The 27,082-nt window shown below is 39.3% G+C and overlaps 1 protein-coding gene across 1 annotated transcript in view; it reads left to right on the top strand.

Moving 5' to 3' along the window:
- cttnbp2 (cortactin binding protein 2) overlaps positions 1 to 25,558 on the top strand; it is a 116,747-nt gene extending 91,189 nt beyond the window's left edge. The window contains exons 11-23 of the mRNA XM_078256480.1: positions 507 to 602; positions 4,883 to 4,962; positions 6,141 to 6,227; positions 8,943 to 9,042; positions 9,910 to 10,086; positions 11,170 to 11,342; positions 11,811 to 11,989; positions 15,348 to 15,586; positions 15,729 to 15,920; positions 20,124 to 20,175; positions 20,338 to 20,437; positions 22,519 to 22,617; positions 24,081 to 25,558. Of these exons, the coding sequence (XP_078112606.1) occupies positions 507 to 602; positions 4,883 to 4,962; positions 6,141 to 6,227; positions 8,943 to 9,042; positions 9,910 to 10,086; positions 11,170 to 11,342; positions 11,811 to 11,989; positions 15,348 to 15,586; positions 15,729 to 15,920; positions 20,124 to 20,175; positions 20,338 to 20,437; positions 22,519 to 22,617; positions 24,081 to 24,434 (1,928 nt within the window). The 3' untranslated portion in view covers positions 24,435 to 25,558. The remainder of the gene's footprint in view (positions 1 to 506; positions 603 to 4,882; positions 4,963 to 6,140; positions 6,228 to 8,942; positions 9,043 to 9,909; positions 10,087 to 11,169; positions 11,343 to 11,810; positions 11,990 to 15,347; positions 15,587 to 15,728; positions 15,921 to 20,123; positions 20,176 to 20,337; positions 20,438 to 22,518; positions 22,618 to 24,080) is intronic.
- The last annotated feature ends 1,524 nt before the right edge of the window (positions 25,559 to 27,082 follow it).

Raw genomic sequence — 27,082 nt, forward strand, 5'->3', positions numbered from 1 at the left:
ATTGTAGGGTTTTGCTATTGAATGCTTTTCAAACACCAGAAAAAAAGATCTCTGCAGAAGAGGCATTTTACATTTTAATTGCTAAAACTCTTCCTCATGATGCATCATGTTACCTATCCTAATGTGATGTGTGTTTACTCTAATTACACCCTGTGAGAAAAGCAGTCCCACTTCCAGTCCTGCTTCATGTATTAGAGAAGGAGAATGTTCTGTGTATTAATGTTTCATCCCAGCAAAAGTACATTCTGTGCTTTAGGAATATTGCGGAAAAATGCCTTTATGCCACGTTATATAGGACATGCAGATAAATTATACATTGTGGTGCATATAATTTATGCATTTACTATATACAGTATACTATTTTGTGTTTTTGTTAGCCAACAGCATTCTTCATAGTATTTTTTATTGTGTGTTCACTCATTTACACTTTAACAACAAGTGTGTGTACAGTTTGTGTGATCTTGTCTAACTATGCTAATGCGGCTCTGCTTAATCTTCTCTTCCAGGCGATACTGAGTGGTTGCCAGATCAGGAGCTGCCTTTATCCCCCTGGGACATGGTCAGAAAGCCTCTCAGCCAGTGCATCACCATCCGCCTCAAAGGTACAAACCTGGCAACCAGAGTCTGTTCATTCAGCAGCTCTGAGCCAAAACCAGAATCAGAGCTACCATTACTGATAACAAATGGCATTTGGTGGATGAAAGGGCCTTACAAATCAGTTTGGATGCATTTGCAGTGTGGGCAGCGATGTACTGGGATCTGCCCACTGAGTCACACCGCATGAAGGAACATTTAAGCCAGGAAGAAGTATTTTTTACTTAATTAATTTTCCGCCTAAATCAGAATTAACAAATGACTGTAATTAATCAAATGTATTATTTTGATTGTCCGACACTAACAGTGACATAGAGCAGGTCTGTCATATCAGGCTCCACGTTTCTTAAGCTACAGTCCACATAAAGACAGACTTTATTTTTTTTGTTTTAACAAAGCTGACAAAATAGATCCATGGTCCCAGATGAAGCACATGCAAAACACACCATTTGCGGCTCTTCTGCTTGAAAAACATAATGAGATGTGGATGTGGTGAGACATTTTGGGCATTTTCGTGGCCACCAGGCACACATGCAGTCAATGGCACACCCAGCGACGATGGGTAGGATTGAGAGGAAATTATGCCAATCAACCACAAGTGTGACTGACACATAAAATCAGACTTGACGTCGCTCCATCCTGAGTCGGGTTTTCACATGCCAGATTCACTGTGATTACGCTAAACTAGTTTTTATTTTTATTTTTTTATTTTTTTTTAACCAGGCTGATGGAAAATAACATGGGTTATGCCAGCTGCTGCAGGCTTCGACTTCTTCTGTTCTTCTTGCTTTATGTGGAAGAGCAGACTCATGATAGCTTACTGTAATGACAGAATTCTAACCCTGGTTGGTTAAAATGAACCCTGATAGGAAAAACAGAATAATCTGCAATTCTACTTGCATAGAAATAATTAATATAAGAGTCCATATAATCTTTTACAACTTAAACAGATGTTTCCAGTTTCGGTCTAGCGATTTCTTGCATGTGGAGACAACCTAGCTTGACAATTAGACTGAGGACGGTGGACAAGTTCAGGACTCATTTGGAAATAATTGTCTGTGTCAGTCAACATGGAAGCTGTGATTAATGTTTTCCACGATGATCAAAGATAATGTCAGTTTAAGAGTCATTTTAACAACCTGCACAGTTGCTGTTTTTTTATGCTGTAGATGTAGCTAGGTTGCTAGCTGTGCGTATGGATGACTTCCCCATTCGTAATACAAAAGCTACAAAGCTCTGATTGGACCACTGTTTCTCCAGCCAAAGGAAACTGTCATCAGTGAGCACACCAAACACCAAAAAATATATATTGCAACCACGGCCGCTTTCAGTTTTTACACCTGATAATGTGACCCTAATGGGATCTGCAGATTGTTTTTGTGTGTGTGTGTGTGTGCAGTTTTCAGTGGTGATCCAGATTGAAAATCGACAGAATTTAGCAGACTGTTTTTCTGCTTGGTGGTGGATGTGTGTTAACATTCGGAATTTTTTTATTTTTTATTATTATTATTATTTATTTTTTTATTTGTTTAAAATCTGCTTAGTATTCTTGCTGCTAATGATACACTAATCTTGAAGAATGATCATAGACAGTGTAGTGGCAATCTGACCACAAAAAATGCCACTGGAGGGATTTTGAAACCATTTCCAACGCTTGCTGGTGCAAATAATGAAGTCCGCCATCGTCTTAAGGTTAATCCTTTATTTTATAAATGCAGTTAAAAACACCTACAAAAAGACTGACTGTGCAGGATTAACAACGAGCAGACGAGATCTAAAAAACATCCCTCGCACACAGCTGAGGTTGAAAAACTGCATGGCTTCCCAGATCCTAATTCCTCCATCGCCCTCACCTGTGATTCCCTTTCTAACCTCTGATAGCACACATACACACAGGTGCGCAGGTGACAGCGCGAACAAACCATTCACACACACACACACACACACACACACACACACACACACACACACACACACACTTTACACATAATACTTGCACACATTTGCCACGACAGACAGTATAATCTGTAATACGACATATGATACGAGGGTGTTCAGTAATTGTACTGCAATGTTGAAGAAAGCTGTATCTAAATGAAAATGATCTTTGTTTTACTCATTTTTAAAGACATAACTGGAACCAAACCAGGTCTGAACATACTGTAGAACCAGAACGGTTCCTCAGACACCACTGTTAATGATGATAGATGATCATGCCCTGAGCAGCAGACCGCCTCGCTCTACAGATATTAGAATACTGTTTATTTCTGTCTTCTGCTGCTGCTTCTGTTTGGCTGCCTCTGTGCCTTAAATTACTTTATCTAGTGTATTTCTCGTCTCGGTGAGTCAGGAAACAAAAGACTAAACTATTGTCTGGTGCCATGAAAATCAGGGTGAGCAGCAGCCTAAACTCTCCTTCTCTCTCCACCGCCTCTCTTCACTCGCTCAGCAATTCATTTTCTCTTTGTCTGCCTCTCTCTGCGTCTTTCTCCTTCTCCGCCTTCATCTCCGTCGGTCTCATTTTCTCTTCCGTCTTTCTGACCACCTTCCTTCAGAAGACGTCTCATTAAGTGAGGGGGTGGTATCAACCTGTCCGCTCACCAACGACTACCGCTTCGGTCTTCAACCTCTGCTTGTTCTTCTGTCTCACATTCTCAGCACTCACAGGCTTCAGTGGAAAGAAATCTATCACTAAATGCTATGACAGCTGTTACATATTCATCAAATATTTATTGAAATTTGATCAAGAGACGGTGTCAAAAAGAAAATGGTTGATTACTCGTACTCCAAAAATCCGCACATATCGTTATTCTCCTCTTTCTGGGCAATTTGAGGGAAACTGAGACAAATGTGTAACTCAAAATTCATAGGATGGCTCCTGGAAAGAACTATGTACGGTAATTCAGTACTAGTTCTAGGGGAAATGGCGATTAGTTAGTGCACAGAAGGTCAGCTGAATGTGGATTTAAAAAAATGTGTTTACAAGTACATATTCAACATATATGGAGAATACAGTTTGAAATACCAAATTTAAATCTACTTGGGCTAAAATGGAGCTTTTCTCTCAAGAAAATGGATCCTAAAAACTGATTTATCTCAATAAGAAAACTGTAATTTTTGTCTCCATTTTTCCCATAATTGGTTAAAAAAAATGACACAGTCCCTTCCAAAACTAGGAAATCACAGACCTGTAAAATAAAACATTACCATTAAATTTGATAAGATGGACTAGTAGCCAGGGTACAATAGCTGGGATGTGCCCAAATTGGCGGGACAAATATATGAAATAATAAAATGACTGCTTATCTAAGGAGCCGACACGCGTCGATGGATGTAAATAAAACAGTGGTGTGTATATAGATGTAGGGGTGGGAATCACCAGAGGTCTCATGATACGATATCATCACCATACTTATGTCACGATACGATATTATTGCGATTTTAAACATATTGCAATATTCTGCTCTTTATCACAATTTGTTACCTTTTTTCCAACTTCAAATTTTTCTCCAATTTCAAAATATGTCTCCAAAAGTAAATTTTGTCAATATCTGGTTTTATCTAAAAATATACATTTCTCTGTCTGTTCATCACTGCTGCAAAATGGGATTGTCAAGCAGACAAACTGACCAACACATATATTATAATAGATCAATACTTGGCGTCTGTGTATCGATCTATTATAATATATGTGTTGGTCAGTTTGTCTGGTTTTTCCCGTTGCAATACAAATTTGCATTAGAAGCAAGTGAACACATCATATTGTCACATTTAATTGCATGGAAGATTTGAAATGAGATTAATCAACATCTAAACTCATGTTTACCAGCGTATGGAGCCTAATTGTAACAGCTTCCACATTTAATTGTTTGAAACGATTCTGTGACGATCTGAAAATCATGTTTAATGAGAATCTTTGAGGAAGGATGAGTAAGTGTTTTTGACTTCCTCACGACGCAGATTAAAACCTCTCACAGCTATAATTCACCCTACTAACTGATAGGAAGCATTAAGAGCTATTACGTGAGTGAGTGACACTAGTGCTTACATCTTCAGAACAAACAGCTGTTGAATGTTGCGGTGTTTTTAAGTTCCAGTACAGTCTAACCACGAGGGCACCTTGAGGTTTGCGTCTGTGTGATGTAACTGAAGCTCACTGCGGTCGGTTGCTGACACTGAGCTTGTAAACCAGAGCGGATTTGAGGATTTATTGTGTGAATTTTGTGCGTGCGTGTGTGTGTGTGTGTGTGTGCGTGCGTGCGTGCGCGTGTGTGTTTGTTTTTGACAGGTCTGTCTGAGTCGTGTCTCGATGAGTTGGCTCTGGAATACCTCTTCCCCCTGCCGCTGCTGCACAATTACGTCCGCCTGGTACGCATACACACACACACACACACACCAACACACACACACACACACACACACACACACACTCATGCAAACCACACACACACACACACACACACACACACACACACACACACACACTCATGCAAACCACACACACACACTCATGCAAACACACACACACACTCACTCGATCACTCATGCAAACACACACACTCTCATGCAAACACGCGCGCAAACACACACAAAGGCCTGCAGGGGATTGAGGGATTAGATGAGTAAGATGTTGAAAAATAGGGAGGAAGCTAGAAGACTGCAGCAAGAAAATGGTGAAGAAAGGCAGAGAAAGAGAGAGATGAAGTGATGGACAGATGAAAGAGAGGAATAAAGTGCTACAGCGCCCCCTGCTGGCTGTGTCGAGGTGAAGATGTGAAGGGCTTCAAGATGACCAGTTTACATTTCATAAGATCAATAAAACACGCGACAGAACATGCATATGACAGAAACATCGACGACAGCGCACACTAAGAAACCGAAGCATCGCAGGGCTCAGATTTGATCCAGCAGCATCTGTAAATGTTTTAAATCCCACTTCTCATGACTGATTTATATTTTTTGACCGTAAGCTGATGCTTTTATCCACAGCAACTCGAGTCTGACAGTGAAATATGTTTCACAGCTCAGATCATTGCTGTAGCATGCACCTGAGTTCTACTATTGTAGTGTTAATCAATCCATGTATCATTTTCCACTCAAGTATTTTATTTACAAGAAAATATTTAGGAGGAAGGTTAGCAACAATGTATCTTTGTGAAGCTGTAACCACCATATTTCTATTCTTACTATTGATTTCTATAAAGCAGCTTATCGATTAACTAAGAGCGAGTTAGTAAACCTAAAGATACTATTTACTGTAGCATAACTAATTACGGGCTAATTTTCTGCCCAGAAAACATTTCATTCTCTCTTTACTAAAACTGCTGATTAATTAATTTATTTGTTCATGATCACATATTACATCTAATTTCAGGTATTTGGTTTACGCTCTTAACCAGAGTGACTTTCAAAGAGTGCAGCAGCAGGAAAAGCCACAGTTCCTACATCACACGTATTATCACATTATACTTCTTATTAACACTTTTGTTTGTCAGTTCATTGATAAACTAATTCATCCCTCTGTTTTTCTTTCTCTCTGTGTCCAGGTGGAACAGTATGGAAACCTCATCTTTCAAGGGCTTGAGGGCAGCTGTCAGGAGTACATCGCCAGTCTGGTCGCTCGCTGCATCAAGGTGCGTCCACCAGTTCACAAACACCGATCCAGAAAGCTACAGTCGTCCATGACGCTTTCAAGGGAATCATTCATCTCAAGGAGATAAATATAAATCTGTCGCCACCATATATACTGTAGTTCTATTTTTAAACCTTTGAGAAAACATACTAAGAGGGCTGGCGCTCCTTCTGTAGCTCAAATATAAGAATACAAATGTTTCATTTATTTTATTCTTTTTATTTGACAGGGACAGTTCAAATGGTATACACATTGTTTCATTTGAATAAAATGACATTGAGGCAATGTATGTAGGACTTCTAAGATAAGATAGACTTTATAAATCCCACACTGGGGAAATTCCTGTGCTACAGCAGCTCAAAAGAAAAGAAATTACACAGAGCAGAATAACACAAATACACATTAAGTAGACATAGGAGAAAAAATATACATAAAGTATAAGAAATAGAATTAGTTATAATAATAATGATAATAATAGTAATAAAACAAACATATTTACACAATAAACCCCCTTATATAAACAGACAGATGAGTAAGGTGCGGATGAATATTTGCTATCTAGCTGTAGCAAATGAAATGTGCAGACCCTGTCCCTGGTTAGGTTTTTAAGAAATAAAACACATAATAAAGTATCATAGAAATTTGACCAGCTTATGTTGCATTAAGCCTCTTTGTCAACCCAAATATTGTAAAATTAGAAAGTGATTTTTGGAAATGGTTTGGGAAAGATTCCCAGAACAGCTGTTATGGGCTTCCAATTTCAAAATGTGAATGCTATAGTATGAGTATGAGTGAGTGGTGCGATGGTCCAGTCAGGTGAAGGAATGTCTGGGTGAATCAGAGAACTGTCGTACAATCCCACAGAGATTTCTCTTTTTCATGGCCCTCCAGCACCAGACCAAAATGGAAAAAACAAAAAGCTCACAATTTCACTTTTTTCACACTGGAGGTTTCTGAGATTACTCTTTTTTGTAAACGTCCGTAAGTCCCCCCCACTTTTAAAAAAAATAAATGATCAGTTCACTACTTTTATTGAATTTATGTGTTTTATTCAATTTTATAGCATTTAAAAAAAAAAAAGATAGTGTTGAAAAAGGGGGGGGAAGTTGAAAAAAACCACCAAAAACGTCAAAAGCGCAGAAAAAAATTGACTAAACAATCGTAAAAAGTGTCGAAAAAGACGGCCTTAACGTTGACATTTTTTTATTCTATTTTAAACCTACATTGTGTAATTTTTTTTGTTGATTCTTAGCAAAAAAAACACCTTTGTTCTTTCACAAATATGTACTCATTCATGTGTAATTACCTTCACCAACTAATCAAAGTATTCTCGTAAGCGTAGAATCTGTCATTTAGAATACATACAGGAGGGAGGGAAAAGGAGAATTAAAACGACAACGCGACAGGCAAAGCAACAAGTTAAGTTAATATTGGAGTGGCTAGAACAGCTGCGTGTAAACGATGGGGATATTAAGAGATAATTTCGGGTTCGGCCACCGTAGCAGTTGAAACGCGATCAGAATGGGAGGGGCTAGAAAGTAATATTCAGTTGGTTGTCATATACAATTTCATCACTAGATGGGAGAAATTCTTACACAATGTAGCTTTAAATTTTGACCCAGAAAAACTAAGTTGCAGGTCGACAGGAAGACAACATGTGGGTTAAAGCTAATTTAAATGTGGCTCCGTTGTTGTCTGATGCAATGATACAGAAACTGGATGCAAACAGCAAACCACGACAATATCTCACCACAACATGATGAAACACTGCAGGTCAGGACAACTCGGGCAGTAGAATTGATAAATCAATAGTGGCAATATTTTCATTTCATAACATACTGTGCTGTAAATATCAGAGCACATTCAGTACTGTTTTCATGATGTTTGAATAACTGCTGTTCAATCTCAAGGGTTTCCATGGTAAAGGCATCAAATGGAGGTTTCCTGCAGTGGCACAGACGTCTGTTATATCTGATATGAGCAGATGTGTTGTAGCATGAAAAAGGTTGAGGTTATAATGATTAGATGTTTGAATGTACGAAATGGTTTTATTTACACAGAGAGAGCTTGTTGGCCTTCTTTTGAACTGATAGTTAAAGCTGCAAAGATGAATCAATTGGTTGTCGAATATTAAATTAATCGCCATCTATTTTGATAATCGATTAATTGTTTTGAGAATTTTATGAAAAGAAAGTTAAAAAACATCACGTCATCTTGGGCTTTGATCGACATTTCTACCATTTTTGTGACATTTTATAGACCAAACATCTAATGATTACTCGTCAGATTAATATAAATCAACAGATTAATCGACAATGAAAATAATCTTTAGTTGCAGCCCTACTGATAATTGATATTGGCGTTCAATTAATTAGTATTAATTCAGTCTGAGAAGAACTGCTTCTATACATATTTCTCTTCTCGTCTGTATTTATGTCTTATATCTGTTTTGCCACCGTTTACCTTTTTAATACATATAATTGTATACATATGTATATACTGCTATACTACACATTTAAAAAGAACTAAAGGAAGGAGGAAGGAAAATGTCTTCAGCAGCTGCATGTCGACTGAACTCTCCGATGTGCCTGGAAAAGCCCTCTCTGCTCATTCAGATTCTCCTCTTGCTGCATTTCTCTCGGTGCAGAGTAGTAGTAGATTTTTCTGTTTCCATGACAACGTGCCCCGTTCCTACCTCTCCCTCTCTCTCCACCAGTCCAAGCAGGAGACGGGGGGGCTCGGCTGTGACGTGGTGAGGGTGGAGGTGGACGAGAGCCTCACCAAAGAGCAGCTGCTGGAGACTTTCATCACCTGTGGTAGGGACGGACACACACACGGACACACTCACACTCACACACTCACTATGACGTTTTTATGACCTTTTTATGATATTATATTACTTACTATACTGACTTTTTCAACATTACTTTTTATACTATATCATGACTTTTCTATGAATCTCTCGACATACTATCCTATGACTTTTGTCCACAACATATGACTTATTCTGACTTTTCTCAACATACTATAATATGACTTTTTTATGACATACTATACCATAGTATTTTTCAACATATACTATGTCTTTTTTTAACATACTATAGTATGACATATTCAGAATTTTTTCGACAAACTGATTTTTCTACTTACTATACTGACTTTTTTTCCTCCCCATTTTCCCATCAATCCACCCCCCCACACCCAAATCTATACTATAACTACTACACTTACATACTAATTATACTTTATGAATTTTTTGAAAAACTATAATGACTTTTTATGACTTTATTTCAACATAATATAGTATGACTTATTCTGACTTTTTCTGCTTTCGATTTTTTATGACATACTATGACTTTTTTATGAATTTTTCGACATCTATACTATGACTTTTTTATAATTTTTTTTAACACATTATACTATGACTATATATATATATGACTTATTCTGACTTTTCTCGACATACTATATTATGACTTTTTTATGACTTTTTATTACATACTATACTATAACTTTTCAACATACTACACTGATATTTTGATGACTTTTTTCAACATAATATAGTATGACTTATTCTTGTTTTTTTCGACTTATAATATGACTTTTTTCGACATGCATAAAAACAGCTCATAAGTTATTATTCAAAATCCCACTGTTGGCTTGTGTGTCTCTTCCTGCCTCAGGTTTCCTGCTGCCGGCGGTGGGGTCAGGGGTCGGTGTGCCAGCCGGTAACACGGGCCACTGTGTGGTGGTGCTGCTGGAGGGACTGGAGAAGGCTTCATCCCTAACAGGCCTGCTGGGAGACCTCTGCCACAGTCTGGACAACAGGCGCTCTGCCTCCCCGCTGGTTCTCAACACTGGTACGACTCGCTGCAGCCGGGCTTGGACTTGAACCATAATCAAACGTATTTTATATTCTCAATTTTTACTACTAGGGTGAACCAAAGTTAAAAAAAAAAAAAAAAAAAAAAAAAAAAAAGTTCAGTTAGCTTTTTAAGATTTTAGAGTTAACGTTTTTTAAAAAAAATCAAAGCTGGGCGCCTGGGTAGCTCACCTGGTAGAGCGGGCGCCCATATATAGAGGTTTACTCCTCGACGCAGCGGGCCCGGGTTCGACTCTGACCTGCAGCCCTTTGCTGCATATCATGCCCCCTCTCTCTCACCTTTCTTGTCTTCAGCTGTCCTATATATAAATAAAGGCTTAAAATGCCCAAAAAATAATCATAAAAAAATTAATAAAATCAAAGCTGATTTATTTGTGGAGGAAAAGAGAAATAGTTATTTTTTAACTTATTTAAAAAATGGACACAAAAATCCATTAAATGTGCCTAATGCAGCTTTAATATAACCAGAAAATCTCCTCTTTCAATCATACATCTAGAACCTCTTTATTCTGCTTTAAATATTCTATATATATAATCCAGTGTTGTGTCCTGCTAAACCTTTCAGATATGGGCTATCATGTGTATGTAGGTTATATCCAGGATTAGTGTCTGATATTTAAATTTGAATGTAAAATTTGGATTAAAATAATGTCATGCGTGTGGCCGGGTTGGCTCAGTTGGTAGAGCAGGCGCACATGTATAGAGGTTTACTCCTCGATGCAGCGGCCGCGGGTCTTTGCTGCATGTCATTCCCCCTCTCTCTCCCCCTTTCATGTCTTCATCTGTCCTGCGAAAATAAAGGCCTAAAAATGCCCAAAAAAATATTTAAAAAAAAATATCATGCAAACATCACTGAATCAGAATAACTCAAACCAGTGTGATAAATATACAAGGATTGGGCTTAGTGGTTAAATAGCCCCCCGGCAACAGATGTGACTGAGTGTCCTCTTATGAAACCAGATAAGCACCAAATAGTAAACAGTAAAGTGTTTGACTAATACTTGAAAAAAATCAATCGACTTTCTGTCCCCCCCGTCCCTCCTATTTATTCATCCCTCAGGTCCCCACCACTTCTGCGAAGGCAGCTTCCTGATTGCGACGCTGTCAAAGCCTCGCCTGCAGGGTTCAGAGCTCCGCCTGCAGCAGCATTTCCGCTGGGTAACGCTGCGCTGGGATCAGGAGCCGCTGCACGGCCTGCTGGGAAGACACCTCCGCAGGAAGCTGCTTCATAAGGTCAGTGTGAGGTTTAGTTGCAGCTGCCTAAGACAGACACATTGTGATCACTGTTAGCAAGCCGTATAATGCAAAATCACATCTGGATTTGCTTGGTGGTTAATATCTATAATGATAAATATAGCTTTCCTTTTAATGTTTGATATTTCCTGGATATTTACATTTTTCTAGTGGATCGAGTCCTTTCCACTGTCTCTGTGACAAAGATAAATGCAAAGAAGTTATTATAAATTGGAAGAAATAATCAAATAATAGATGGTTGGTAAAGCGATTTATTGAGTGCTGTGAATTTGAAATAAAATAAACAATATATGCACAGAGAAATCCTCAGAATACATAACAAGAGCTGTTTTGCTGTACTGAACTGTACTGAAAGTAATCTTTTTGTTCCATTGCTTAGTTCAATTCAGTTGTGTAGACAAAAGCAAAAAAAGAAATCTTATCTCTTCCTCCACCACTCCACTCCAGATGGGGACTGGAGTTTGGTCACCCGATGGCGTCATGGAGCGGTCGGTGTTGTGGGTGAGCCAGGTTTGGCAGCAGCTCAACGCCTGTCTGTCCCGTCTGGGGACCCATGAAGCTTTGCTGGGCCCGCAGCTCTTCCTGTCCTGCCCTGTGGTCCCAAACAACACACAGCCAGTCGTCAGGTGTGTGTGTGTGTGTGTGTGTGTGTGTGTGTGTGTGTGTGTGTGTGTGTTTTTTCTCATATCGTAAACTGTATGTTACCACAAGGCAAATAAAGATTAAACACCCACATTTGAAGGTGACAATGGTCTGTAAAGTTAAACCAGAAAATAGTTTTATTTTTATTTGTGACCAAGGTTTTATTGGTTTTTCATTAAATTTTGGGTGTAACAATATATAACAAAGTATAATAATAAACCAGACAGTGTTGGGCAAGTTACTTCTAAAATGTAATACATTATATTACTAGTTACTGTCATTTGAGAGTAATCTGAATTGTAATGCTTTACACTACTTTTGCATTACTTTCACCAAAATAACGATCAATAATCAATAAGTTTGATTTGGCAGCTAGCTTGTGAATTTCACCACCGGATCAATAAAGTCTCCTCTATATCCACTTTAATACATCATAGATTATTCATAATATTTTGTATAATTAATATGAATATGCAAAGTAACTAAAGCTATAAAAATAGACAAGTAAACTGTACAATAGGCAAGTAGGAGAAAATGAAAATACTCAATTAAAAGTACCTGAAGTATGGCGTAGTTACTCTCCACGGCTGATAAAATGCAGTGATATTACGTGTAGCAAGCCTCAACATTAATTCCCGACATGTTTCTATCGGTCAGCAGCTCGGACACACTGCTGTCCGCGCTGACGTACCGTCACCTGTTGGGACACAGATGTTGTCCGTACCGTCTCTGGTTCTGGCTCTGACCGCGGGAACAGTGACGGGACAGCTCGCTTCAACGCAGCGTAATAACTCCTGAAAATAATGTCCATCTCGCAAATGTATCTGTCTCTGCAGTCATCTCAACCATCGAACACAGCGACAGGAAATAATACTCACAGCTTTTTTTTTTTCCTGTGAAGAAATGTTTCGGGGGAATTGTTTTGGGGAATTCTTAAAAAAACAAAACAACACTAAATGTTGCGTTAAAATGCGTTGAGATGTAACGGGTATAATATTACCGAAATTGAATTAGTAATGCGTTATATTATTATATTACTGCGTTACAGCAAAAAGAAATACATTACTGTAATTGCGTTACTCCCAACACTGAAACCAGACATAGTCCAAAATGCAAATACATTGGTCTCCTTTCTCATCAAAAGTTCAAAATATCAAACATATATATTACTTCATCACCCTCCCAAACCCCACCTCTCCACCCGATCCACCCTACCTTGTGGCCTAAGTTCTTTTAAAGAACCAAATCATACTTCAGTCTTACACCATAAACTAGAATTTCCAAACTTGACATCAATATTACCCTAGTATAATTTGTTACTCGCAGTATTTCATGTAGTTACAGATCATTCATAGTGTAAATGGACATTATTAAAAATAATCGAACAAATAAATTAAACAAAATGGCTACTCTGCAGTGATGGTCGGGGCTATATTTTGAGTCAGCCTGGGTTGACTCAATAACATGACTGATTGTTAATCAGAATCAGATGTGTTAATGCAGACACACATTAAATATATAATTAATACATCTCTGTAGTGCAGACTCTGTATTACACACTACACTAAATATTGCATTTAAATAATAATAAATAATTAATAAATAACCAGCTTTTCAAAATAACAGTTGCAAGGTGCAATTTTAAGCTCATTAAACTATTTTCAAAAAAAGTGCTATAACAATTTTACTGGCATTGCTCCCATTATCCTCCGTGACACCCACTCTTCCACTTTGCCTGACAACTCTTCTCCAAAACAAACTACGCTGAGATAACAGAGCTCAGCCCATAGCTTCACACACTCCAGCAGTGTGAAATAAAAACAGGACACATAATTTCACTGTGTGTAGTGTTAACTATGCTAACTAACCGTGTATTGTGAACCGCGTGTAGTGATTAAAAAAAAACAGACAACAGCTGTGTCTCAAAGACCGGGCAGCAGCCGGGACGTTGAGAATCCACGCGCGAGAGGTGATGGATATTTCCAGTCACTTCGTCATGTATTCACTTCGTTGAAACAAGAGAAGAAAGCGTCACTGATGTGAAGAATAGGATAGAGAAACATATAAATGTTCTCTGCCTGCCGTATGCCAACGCTCCCCCGTCTCTGCCCAGGCGTGCCCCAGCTGCCCACATTTGTTGACAAACTGACGCACACGTGACGGTGAAATGGCGATTTATCCCTTTAAATGTGAATAAATAACAGTTACACTCACCGCCAGCAAATGCTCTTTCCGTTGTGATAGGTGGTATCTTTACAACTTGCCGTTAACTTGTTTCCTACAGACTGTGTTGATGCGACTTGTGGTTTTATATATATATATATTGAACTCAGTTAAGGCGGCATGCACTTGTTGTTAAGGCGGGCCGCCTAAACTGCAAAGTGCTGCGGGAAACCCTGATATGTGTATGATCATCTTGCAACACCATGGGCTCGAACTCGGAACAATTGAGGCCGTAGGCAGGTTCTGATCTCAGGGAGCTATTATCTGGGTTATGTCACAAGTGGCATTGCAACACTTGGTAGACAAGGATCAGGCTTGCATGAAAATGCTGAATTTAAAGCTGCTGTAAAAAGAATTATCAGAAGATTCTGAGAATTTGTGTACTTGGTTAAGACAACATAGAGATGCCTGGGATTTAGCTTCAAAAACATCAATAAATGCAAAACTGATGTTTAAAGATGCTCTATTTTGCATTGACTACAATGCATAGATGGGGACACAATCTTTGAATGTTGTGATTTTTTTTGGGAAGAAATTGCAGTATTTGTTTACACGACTGTATGCCTGAAAATGTTTTAATGCACTGTGGGCTCAATTTTTGATGAATAAAAAAATTTGAATGGTAAATTTGTGGAGACAGTCTGAAGAGGAAGTTGCCCAAATTAGGTGTCAATTGAAACAAACGTGGGAGGAGATAGGTTTAAGAAGTTTTGCAGTATTTGCAAAAAGCAGAGTGATGGACTTTGCTACAAGGTCACAGCAGAGCATAGTTTCTGCTCTATTGGGGCTACAGTTTGGCATAAGTTGTGAAGTTGTAGAATGTACAGCTGATTTTTTTTTTTTTTTATGAATTTTTAAAGTTTTAGAATTTTAGATGGCTGTTGTAGCGCCACCATCAGGACAATTAGCACACAAATCTCACTGATTAAGTTTAGCATAGGACTTGACTTATGTGTAAAGTTTGAGTTTTCGTGCATGGGAACATGGATTTCTTAGGAAGAAGAAGAATAATACAGGCAAATACAATAGGGTCCACGCAGCTTCGCTGCTCGGCCCCTAAGAAGTAAATTTCATAGTAAAAAAGAATTGTTTTATAACGTGTGTGTGTGTTTACTTCAGGTGGCTGGCTCGCCTCTGGAACGCCGTGGTTGTCCCCCGCGTGGAAGAAGCCATCATCTCACGGGTAACTGCCAAGCGCTCCACCATCTCCTCCTCCTCTTCCTCCTCAACGCCGTCGTCGCAGCGACTGTCTCCTAGCAACTGTGGGCTGAGTGCTGGGCAGCAGGCAGTGGTGAAAGCCGCCCTCAGCATCCTGGTCAACAAGGCAGTACTTCAGGGCTGCCCTCTGCCTCGTCACGGTGTGTGTGTGTGTGTGTGTGTGTGTGTGTGTGTGTGTGTGTGAGACATTCGAAAAAGAGGCTTAATTTACATGTTTCACTTTCTGCTGTAGGGCACCACTAAATCATTAAATGATAATGATGTTTCATTTTTTACCTGCAGAGATTGACAGGTACCTGCTGGAGTTTCGGGGCGGGTCCTTCCCTTTGTCAGCCATTGGCTCCTACAAAGGAAGTGGCGGTGGAGGAGGTAGGAAGGGACGGGACAGCGGCAAGTTGAGACGATCCAACACCAGCCCTCGGAAGAAAGGAAGCCCCGCCTTAAGCTGGAGCTCTGGCGGTTCCTTTAGAGAGGGTAAGATGGCTGCTCTGCCAGCAGTGATACAAGCCGTGTCCCAATTCAGGGACCATGAAGCTACCCTTTAGAAGTAAATGACATGGTCGGCCACTCCTAGTCAATTTGTAAAGTCAAAATGTTTTGAATCACCAGGAAGTTTCCCTTAGGTTAAGTGTAAAAAGTGTATGACTCTATTTGCAAGTTAAAGGGTAACTACTGTTTTTTTTCAACCTTGGCCCCATTTCCCCATGCAATATAGACTGATCCAGTATTGAGCAAGATCACAATGACGGGCCGGTGCAAACCGAGCTGCAATGCAACCTAATAGGGCAATTGCAGAGCCTTGCTTTTTGTCCAATAAAAGTGATTTGTTTTGGTACTGACAAGGCTCAGATTGTTACTGAAAGTGTCTGACAACATTATTGATCTCAGGACGTGAATTGTTGTCTGAAGACAGCGGTGTGGAGAGTGAAACACGAGACGAGAAAAAAGTGTTCAGGTAGTCTGTTGTCACGGAGTAGGCTACAGAAATTATAGGCTCCTGTTATCTAAAAGATTTTCAATGTAATTGCTCAATATTTAAATGATTTTGACAATGTGGATGAGGTCGTTATAATTGGATGGTCTCGAAGCTTTGTTTAATTAATGTTACCAACATTGTATCGCTCACGGTGTTTCCGCACGGATGATTATTACTGTCGCACAACAGGCTGACACTACTGTGCGGCACATGCCATGAAGACTGCCGGCAGCGTAAATAGTGAGGGGCTAAGAGAAGAGACAGGCTGGAGAAAACGACAGAAAGTGTCCCAAGTTTGGAATCAGTTCAAACGTAATTAAAACGAAAACTCTGTACAGTGTGTCTACTGCAAAATCAAACTAGCTTACCACAATAATAGCACGGCGTCAATGCTTCAGCATCTCAACAGAAAACACTGAGTCTAACTTAATCATCCATTCCACGAAGCGGATCCGAAAAAAGTAAATCACAGAGTCGTATGGACGATGAAACTACACCAAACACAACAGCTACCGAAAACAAAGACAAGAAAATACGTAGTGGTGACCACAATTTGATCTAAAGAGCCGACTTGTTGACTATCCCTTCGGAAAAACAGCTGATTGTTGCGCACCACTCTCTCTCACTCTCTCTCTTCATGGAGAAACAGCTGATCAACGATCTACTAGCATAAGTGTAACAGAGCTGTGTGACATTGTAATCAAATATATAAATGAAAATAGGTTGAGTATAACTTAGATATACGTATAGGCCTATATACAGATCAGTCTCAGGTTGAAACTTGTAGTTCTGAAAGTTAAGTTGCACAACTTAAGGTCATGTTTATGTATGTGTACTTACAGCCTTAGTTTGTATAGCCAATGTAATATGGCACTTAAATGCACTTAATATGTTAAGTTTTTTGAGAGATGATATTGTAAGCAATGTAGGCAATAAAAATGTTTGTATATTGTATATACAAAAACTATTGTATATTATTGCTCTTCAATAAAACAAAAGTATTTCTTATCCGATTAATCGATGGAATAATCGGTAGAATACTCGATTACTAAAATAATCGATAGCTGCAGCCCTAGTATTAGCTCATGTCTCGCTGCCCCGTTGATTAGAGGAGGAAATCCTCTGACGTGGTGACACAGCGTTGAGTCCGAGGTACTGGACACATCCAGACCACAGAGATCTGGCAGCAACAGGTCCCACTCCTGACAACGTATTCTTTGGGCATATAGGGGCACAGCACCCACGGGGAGCACCACCAATATCCAGAGCCCTGCAACCCTCCAGCTGTTTCACCCCCCTCCGCCCGCTCTCTCTTCGTCCGTAACGTAGGCTACCCTGGCTGAAATGAATACAGGTGCTCATCGAACTACAATGACCTTATCCACATTGTCGAAATCAATTAAATATTGAGCCAAATAGATAACAGGAGCCTATGATTTCTGTAGCTCTGAAACAACAGACTACCTGAACGCCTTTTTCTTGTCTCGCGTTTCACTCGTCACACCGCTGTCTTCGGACAAAAAGTCACGTCCTGAGATCGATAATGTTGTCAGACGCTTTCAGTAACAATCTGAGCCTGTCATATAGCAATTTATTGGACAAAAAGCAAGGCTCTACAATTGCCCTATTAAGTTGCATTGCAGCTCGGTTTGCACCGGCCCGCCATTGCGATCTCGCACAATACTGGACCAAATTCAAAAAATGTTGGTCACGTCAGTCTATTAGACACAGATGCATGGGGAAATGGGGCCCATGTTAAAAAAACTGTAGTTACCCTTTAAGTGAAGACGTAACAAAAAAAGTGGTTTGTACAGGTTTCATGATAACTAAGTTAACAGTACATGTGATGTTATTCTTAAATACTTAATAGGGCTGTCAGCATTAACGCGTTAATTGCGATGCGATTAAGAGCCGAGCATAACGCGTTAATTTTTTTTAATCGCATGCCGCCATTTATTAATTTATTTTCACTTCACTCGGCTTTGCGTCGTGCCTAACGGGCTACTATTTTAACCCTTTGCCACCATACTTCCTCGTAACAACACGTCCTGCAGCTGCAGGCTGCAGACATGATGGAGAAAGACAGCAGCAGCACAATTCTGAATGGCGCTTTTTATTTTCCAAAACTCCCGGACGGGTCGAAAGCCATATGCACATTGTGTAAAGCCGAATTAAAATATCACCGAAGCACGTCACGCTTGAGCTACCACCTACGGAGCTAAGCATAGTAGTACAGTTAACGTGACTCAGGTTGATGCTAGCGGGCTCAGGCAAAGCAGTATTTTGGAGAGTGCTACTTGCCGACCTGTGGATGAAACCAAATCCAAAAAAATTACTACAGCTCTTGCAAAATGGGTGGCAACTAACTGCAGACCTGTCAGCATCGTAGAGGACTCTGGTCTAAAAGAAATACTACGGTTGGCATGTTCTGACCCGTCTTATACGCTGCCATCGAGGGGGACAGTAGTTTCACCATACACAGCCTGTATGACACGGAGAAAGCAGCTAAACTGGAACTGCTGCAAAGTGATGCAAGGTGATCACTGGACGTCAGTGAGTAATCAAAATTATTTAGGAGTTACTGCACATTATATTGACTCTAGATTCAAATGTGTGACTAGATTCACACATTTTTCTGTTGTTTACAGTAAATAAATAATTACAAATCTTAAAATCAAGTTCATAAAGTCACTTTCTTTGCATTCATTTGATTCCCAATCAAGATCTACTGGTAAGAATTACTTTCCATTGATAATATGTACTTAAAAACTGTTCTGAAATGCAAAATAATAGAATTTTAATCATGTGATAAAACATGCGATTAATCACGATTAACTATAAGAATTTGGCGATTAATCGCAATTAAAAAAATGAATCGTTTGACAGCCCTAATACTTAATGAAGAACTGGCAAACAATGCACTAGGTAAATAGAACATATAACTTTCATTTTAACGACATATGCAAGTTGCAAATACAAAGAGCAGTCAAATCCTGACTTTCATTATTTACAACCCTGCGACTTTACAATACCCAGCATGGGTTCATTTCTGACTTTACAAGATGCCTGAACGCTCCATTAACGGACTATGGAGTATTAAGGGCTGAAAAGGATACACCAGTGTTGTCCTCGATGCATTTTCCAGCTGCATTTGGTTTCTTTGAGCGGGGACAGGCTTTGTTGACCCATTGTAAAGTCTAGGGTCTAGAAATGTGGATTTCAGAGGGTCCAGCCCTGAACTGGGGACACTGGCTTTGTGTCACCAGTATCCACAAGGGGGCATTCTTTAACAGGCTTAACATTTGCTAAATGCTGCTGTCATTCAAACAAAATGTCCCTGTTAGTTCACAGACCTCAGTGGGGATGATTTAAACCACATTTTACCTTTGCTAGCAAGTTGTTTCTAATTAAACTGTTGACAGAAAAGTCTAAGATTATCCTGAGTAACTGGAACGTTGTTTGTGTAAAGAAAACAGTTTTTTTAAATGTGTAAGACTAAACTCTGAGTACAACAAACTAAATTCCATTCCCCTCTATTGTATTTGGTATTTGAAATCTCAAAGCTCTACAAATGAAACCAAAACTGTTTGCATTGTTTAGATTACAGATGTGTTAAAAAAAAATGTTTTTGTGATTTGAGTGAACCGACCCATTCGAGTCACGTTACTAACAAGTTTGTTCCTATGTGCTTATGATTGCAGGTTCACTGTCTAGCACTGATGTCAGCTTCATCTCCAATGGCAAAGTCCAGAGGTTTGTGTTCTCTAATATTGATTATTAGCATGCAGTGCAAGTAGTAGCAGCAGTATTGGTCCAGCGGCGTAGCGCCGGTACTATAGCAGGACAGTCAGCAGAGAGCAGACCTGTATGAAGGGCTAAAATATGTCACTAAATTGAATTTCATTGTGTTTGTAGGGAGCCTGTAGGTCTGTCTGTGTTCTCTGATGACGAGACAGATTTGATCAGAGAGCTGCAGACAATGTGCACCAGCAAGTCAGAACCTGACATCAGCAAGGTACCCCTGCACCCACCCACACACACACAGTTTGTACAACACTTGAGTAATCTTCAAAGATTTTCCCAGATGTTGGTAGAGAACAAAAACAATGCATGTGTAAATAAGCAACTGTCTGTTCATCATGCCAACTTAAAAGCTGATGTTTATGTAGATCAGTGTTTCTCAACAGGAAGCGTTCAGAAGATGACGGGGGGGCGCTGCAAGCAATATTTTGGAAAGGGGGGCATTGAGGTGCCCTTGGGGGGGCTTCAATGCTAGTTTAAACCAACGATTCACAATAACAATACATGTTTACACTTTAAACTACTTGCAAAAAACCTGCCAGTTTACAGCCTTGCAACTGGACGAGACGGTGTATCGTAACTATTCTTCTCTTCTGTTAGCTTTGTTTGGCGCAGCTCCATGCTGCCTTCATGGAAACGGGACGTCAGAGCATCATCTTAAATGAGCTCCGTACTTCAGCGTGAAGCTGCGTTCAGATAAAAAAACAGGGGTGGTGCGACGTCCTGTTGTGTTCTTTAACCCCCCAATGTAGCACAATAGACTTTATATTTCACAGTAACAGTTTTTCGTCAGATCGTTTATAGAACACAACGTTTCCTACTGCACCTGAAGGACGGAGAAAGAGAGAAAGCGATAGAGGCAGTGATGTAACTCACGTCTCCTCAAAACGCAGCGCGTTGTGGGGTTGCGTTTCTCCAAACTTTGTTTTCTGCTATTTACTCGCAAGACAGGCGATAGCAAACCTAAACTCTTCTAAGCATCAACAAAGGGCTCTCTCTAACTTTCAAAGGTTGTAAACTTATTTCCATTCGGAAGTAAATCCTTCTGCTTTTACCCCTTGATAAGTGCCATCTTTTTTTCTGTTGTAGTTTCTGACTGGCTGCTGTTAGTGTTTGTAATACCTAATTAAAGTTTGAATGTTCCATATCTAGTCGTTCTGATAGGATGTTACCTAATTTAAATTGAATGTCAAATGATTTTTTTAAAACCTGTAAATATAATTTCTATTCACGTGGCTGTTTTGATACCTGGGAAACTAATACATATGTTCTTTGTCATTCAATTATATGATTTTTTGATTATTTTTGTTAACAACAATAATAGGCCTAATATTAGGGCGTAATCATTAATATTCGGGGCAATTAGCCTACATCTTATTTGATGGGGGGCGGTTAAGGACCTGGATAATGGATAGGGGGGCGCTGGCACAAAAAAGGTTGAGAACCACTGATGTAGATAAATTCACATAAGTAGTATAACGGATTAAAGCGGTACAGATTCAACTCCTTAATGAAGGAAAAATACATATATCTAAATGGACCTCTGACTATAACTGTCTCTGTCATCCAGTGTAACTAACCACACTAAATATTGAACCTAACCTTAACCACTCAGGTCTTAATTACACTGCCATTTCCAAACACTGCTTTTAGGTCACATGTTTTGACTCATTCCTGCCTCTTTAATTCATCGCTGTCATCCTTCCAAATATAGAGACTGTGTGTGTGTGTGTGTGTGTCTGTGGCACTGCACTGGCATGGTGATGACATTTACCTTAAAGTAGCCTGCCGGCTAATGTATGCTATAAAAAGTCAAAGTTTAGCATGTCCTAAAAAAAGTCATAGAATGCCATAAAAATGTCATAAAAAAGATGTGTGTGCACTTTTCCTGTGCGGCCCTCAAGCATATGCTGGCTCCCTAAACTGGCACTCACTCATCAAAACTTTGGGATACTGTTACTAAATACTGTTCTAAATACTGTTTGAGATATTTCCACCCACGTTCTGGTGAAAAACACTTGATTTGCAATTACTGAGAAATGCAAAGATCCCTTTAAGAAATACTTTACCAACTATGTCAAAAACATAATCTCTTGAAAGCCTCGTTTCCAAATTATTGGTCTCACACCTTTAAAAACTAATCCCAGTCTTTCACCTGCATGACCCTGATGCTGATGACACTTGCTCACCAACATCCCACCCAGTAATTTACCCCAAATAATGACATGTTGCACAGAAAAGTAAAGATGTGTGTTTTACCTGCTGCTTAACGTTCATCTCCCACATATCTCTCAGGCCAAAGACGACTTGATCCTGTTCTCCAGCTCTCCCAGCGAAGCGACGCCCCCCCGCAAGGCCGAGCAGGAAACTGCCGTCCAGCAGCAACCACAGACGGTGAGAGGGGGAAAAGAAAAAAAAAGTAGAAATACATCGATGACTGCTCAGCGTGGAAATGATTTAAAAGTTACTGCATTTAATCTGTGTGTGTGTGTGTGTGTGTGTGTGTAAAAGTAACAATACTGCATTTCAGTCATTGTTTGCAGCTATTTTTATTTTGGCAATTTATTTGTTTAAAAACACACACACACACACACACACACACACACACACACACACATTAAGCGACCTGACTGAGCCGCAAGCGGGTGACTCGAATTTATAATGAATGTGTGTGATTGTTTTGTATAACATGAATTCATGTGTCTCTTGTGTGTTTGGGGTTACCTCACATAATTGACCTGTCCAGTATTAGCAGTTGTGGGACTGTACAGTTGTACAACACGTCATCATTACTGCAGGTTTAGTCGTAACTCTAAGTTTGCACTTGATGTACAGTAGCATCTTTTAGCTCATGGTTTTGGTGTTAACAGCGAATTGATAGTATGATTCAGCTTATTAAATATGTCAGTTGTATTTATGAATTATTAAAACAAACAAAAATTGAAAATTCAATTTTCAAAACCGTTCAGAACCCACCAGAGCCATGTCTGGCATGCAGGAATAACTTCTATACCAATAAAGAAGAGTTGTGAATCATTCTAATACCAGACCTTAGCCAACCTTTACAATTATTTAAAAGTCTATCTACTTTTTTTCGTATTTGTTATTTTGTGTTGGTCCCAGGATGAACTGAAACAAAGTGTAGAAAGTGAAATATATCCTTTTAAAGGGAGTATGCGTCTTCCTACTGTAAGTGCTCGTGAGATCGTCAAACAGTAACTGAAACCCCTTCCCTCTTAGGGTTGCAGCGGTATATAGCATGGGATGAAAATTGATGGTTTTGTGCCATGTACATTTGCTGAACTACGGTATTGAGTTTTTTTTTTCCAGCTGTAATTTCTTTTGTTCAAACGGGAGATATACAGCTTTCTCTTATTTTCAAAAAGGGAGACTTTTTACAAGTTAAACAATTATAATAAAGTGTTTGTTCAACCAAAACCCCTGTTTTCATTCCTTCAAAGGTCATTGTAATTGACAATTGTGTAATACCATGATATTTTCTGAGATGGTTATCGTACTGCGAGTCTCATGCCGTTGCAACCCTACTCCCTTCACACCTTTCCCACGTTTGATATAACGGAACTGCGTGTGACAATTTAGGCAGCAGACAAGCTCTTATGAAGTGTCGTTCATCTTTCCTAGAATGCATTCATGCATGCAAAAATGGCAGAACTATTTGACAGAGAACTTTCTCACCTTTGCACACCTGGCCAATCGCAGCGAGGAGTGGGTCTTAAACTGCTATTACTTCCTTTTTGTGTACATGGGGCAAGTTGTACAGACCTGCAGTTGGATAGTCGTGGTTCAGTAGGTGATTAAAATGGCTCCAACTCACCAAACTCTGTTTCTTTGTCCAGACTGTGGTCCGTCAGTCCAGCCTCAGCTCCAGCCACGCAGCCGCCCAGAGCAGCGACCGACGTTCAGGCTCTCGCGTCAAATCTCAGCTCCCAATCCCGAGCAGCAGGGGGCAGCAGACACGATCCTCCAATGCTGCCTCCAGCAGCAATAGTAACGGCAGCAACAGCAGCAGCAGCCCCAGCCGAACCCAGACACCCCCCAGCCGCAGCAGAACCACCAACAGCAGCAGAACAAAGCAGGCTCCTCCCAGCAGCAGCAGCAACAACTACTACTACCGCAACCTCAACGAAAACAACCAATCACACGAGGACATCTGGATCCTCCACAGAGACCTGCATGAAAACAACAAGTAGACATCTCCCCTCCCTCCCTGATTCCGCTGTGAAAACCTCCCTCCATAATGTAAAGACTAGGTACTGACGACCTTTGACTTTAAGTATTTGTACTTGTTATATCCGTACTTGTTACACTGTACTACAGTTGTGTACTTGGGGACCATAGTTTTACTCTATCACAGTATTTGAAGTATTTGTTTGGTTTGGTAAGACTTTAAGTGGGGAAAAAAAAACAACAGAAGGTAACGCAGCAGGTTACTTCCTGTTGCCTTATTCCAGTGTATCAACCTGCTTTTTAATGGGACAGTGTTTAGTAGACAAGATACATTGTAAGAATTTACTGAAATAAGTTGAGATATAAAGTATTTGACTGGTGAGAACTGCCTCAGAACAGTACTGACACAGTATTTTGTGCACTTAAAGTGAAATACTGTACTTGTCCTGCTGGAATAAGGCCTTTGAAGAGTAACTGAAGGAAGTTACAGGTGTTACCTTTTAGTGAAAAGTGTTTTGGATCAAAGAAAGAAGCTAGCCGGTTTTTCTTTTCTTTTTGTTGTTTTTGCTATTAAGTATTTTAAGATATTCAAGTGTTTTATCTTTAAATAGTTGGTTGGTTTAAATACTGTTGAAATTAATCAGGGTTTTACCAAATATATTTGTAAATAAGAATTAGTACGTTTAAATGCTCTATAGATTGGTGTATGTGGTATGACGCTTGTACAGTGACGAAACCTTAAGGCAAAACTGCTGAAAAAAACAAAGTTTGTACATATTGTTTGTAAAACGAGTTTGGTTCTGAACTCTTCACTTGTTTCAGAGTGAAGCGGCTGTGGCAATAAGTAATAGAACTGTATAAACACAGGATGTCCTTTCAACTGTAAGCCATAATAAATATTTTAAATGCCCATCAGTTCCCCTGAGTCATGTTTAACCCCCGCTGAGCCCTACAGTGTAATGTCACTTTTTTGTTTGTTTCTACTTTTAAGAACACTTTTTATGTTGAGCAAACATTGTTTATATATAAATATCTATACATATGTACAGGAGAGATTTTAGTCATCCTATGGTTTTGATCTGTAGGATAGCTCAAGTTTAAAGAATTGTTTCAAGCACAACATTAAAATAGCACGGTTAAAAATCCTCATCTGACTTTGTTTTTTTTGTATTTCTGTTCTTATTTTTTTTTTTATTAAAACAGGACCACAGGAATATGATTTTGTAATATCTTCTTTAGTAGCCCATCCCAGTTAAAGTAAAAATCCCCCTTGATGTCTTTATAATCAAATACATTATCAATCTGATGCTCATTGCTTTGTTTTTATCGTAGTCCCAGTTTTTCTTGACCTAACTTTCTTGTGTTGCATTAAGTGTAATCATTTCCTACATTTCCTAGAATGCTTTTCTTTGAACTGCAAATAAGGGATATGGCATTTTTGTATTCATGCTGAATCCAAGGTGGTGTCGGAATAATCAGAAAAATACGTTCCTGATTAGGAAGATTCACATGAACATTTCCTAGTCAGTTTGGTGCCAAGTTGACGGCATGTTACGCAACATGGTGAAACAAACATGGCGTTTAATTCATGTATTGCATATCAGTTATTTGCTAAATTTTTAATATGGTACAAGGTTGCTTTCCACTAGCGTGACCTAGATTAGTTAGAAAAGTTATTCATTAGCATTAACCCTGATAAGTCAGGTAAAGCAATATTGTAGTTGTTTTAGAGAATGTACTGGTGCAGCAAGTGTGGGACAACATTACTAATAAAGCTCATGAACTCACCAAAGTCAGAAAAGCAACTTGGGAAATAGGATCATCCAAGAGAAAAACAGAAAAAGCAGTATAGAAAACATATACCAACACAAACACAGTATACTCTTGACAAGCATATAGTAAATCATGAGTATGGAATTAGTATACAGTTCAACTCTTGTGACTTGTTGATTATAGTAGAAATTGCTCCCTCTGCTTCTGCAGTATGATTGTTTTAAAGGTCCAATATTGTAACAAGTGAAACTTTCATGTCTTTTGATTATAAAGCAGGTTGAGGTGCTATATAAATACTGTAAAAGTATTAAAACGCTCAATCCTCAAAGAAATGCACACAGCTCATATTCAGAAACCAGGCCTTTAAACGAGCCATCAGGACTTTTGTACGGTTGTGATGTCATAACTATACTATATAATCTGTAGAAAGTGCTCCTACAGTGCCGTTACAGTCATTCCCCAGCTGCACTGACGATGCAGAGACTGCATATGTGGAAGACCTGGAAATGCTGACCAATCAGAGCAGACTGGGCTTTTTTGGGAAAAGGGCTTAAAGAGACAGGCGCTAAAATGGAGCGTTTCAGACAGAAGGTGAATACAGGTATATTCAGACTAGGGCTGCACGATATTTTGTTTCATCGTCTACATCGCGATGTGCGCATGCGCGATAGTCACATCGCAGGACGTTGCTTTCACCGTTCTCCTGATTTAGGATTTCTAAATAGGGCTATTTATGTTCTCTTGTAAAAATGTGTCTTTTTTTCATATCGCAATATATATCGCAGGGAAAAAAAATATCGCAATGTAAGTTTTTTCCAATATCATGCAGGCCTAATTCAGACAGAATAACGTGTTTTTTGAACATTAAAGCATGTAAAATGTTCTAGTAGAAACCCCA

The sequence above is a fragment of the Sander vitreus genome, chromosome 8 (assembly GCF_031162955.1).
Source record: "Sander vitreus isolate 19-12246 chromosome 8, sanVit1, whole genome shotgun sequence".
Lineage (NCBI taxonomy): Eukaryota > Metazoa > Chordata > Actinopteri > Perciformes > Percidae > Sander > Sander vitreus.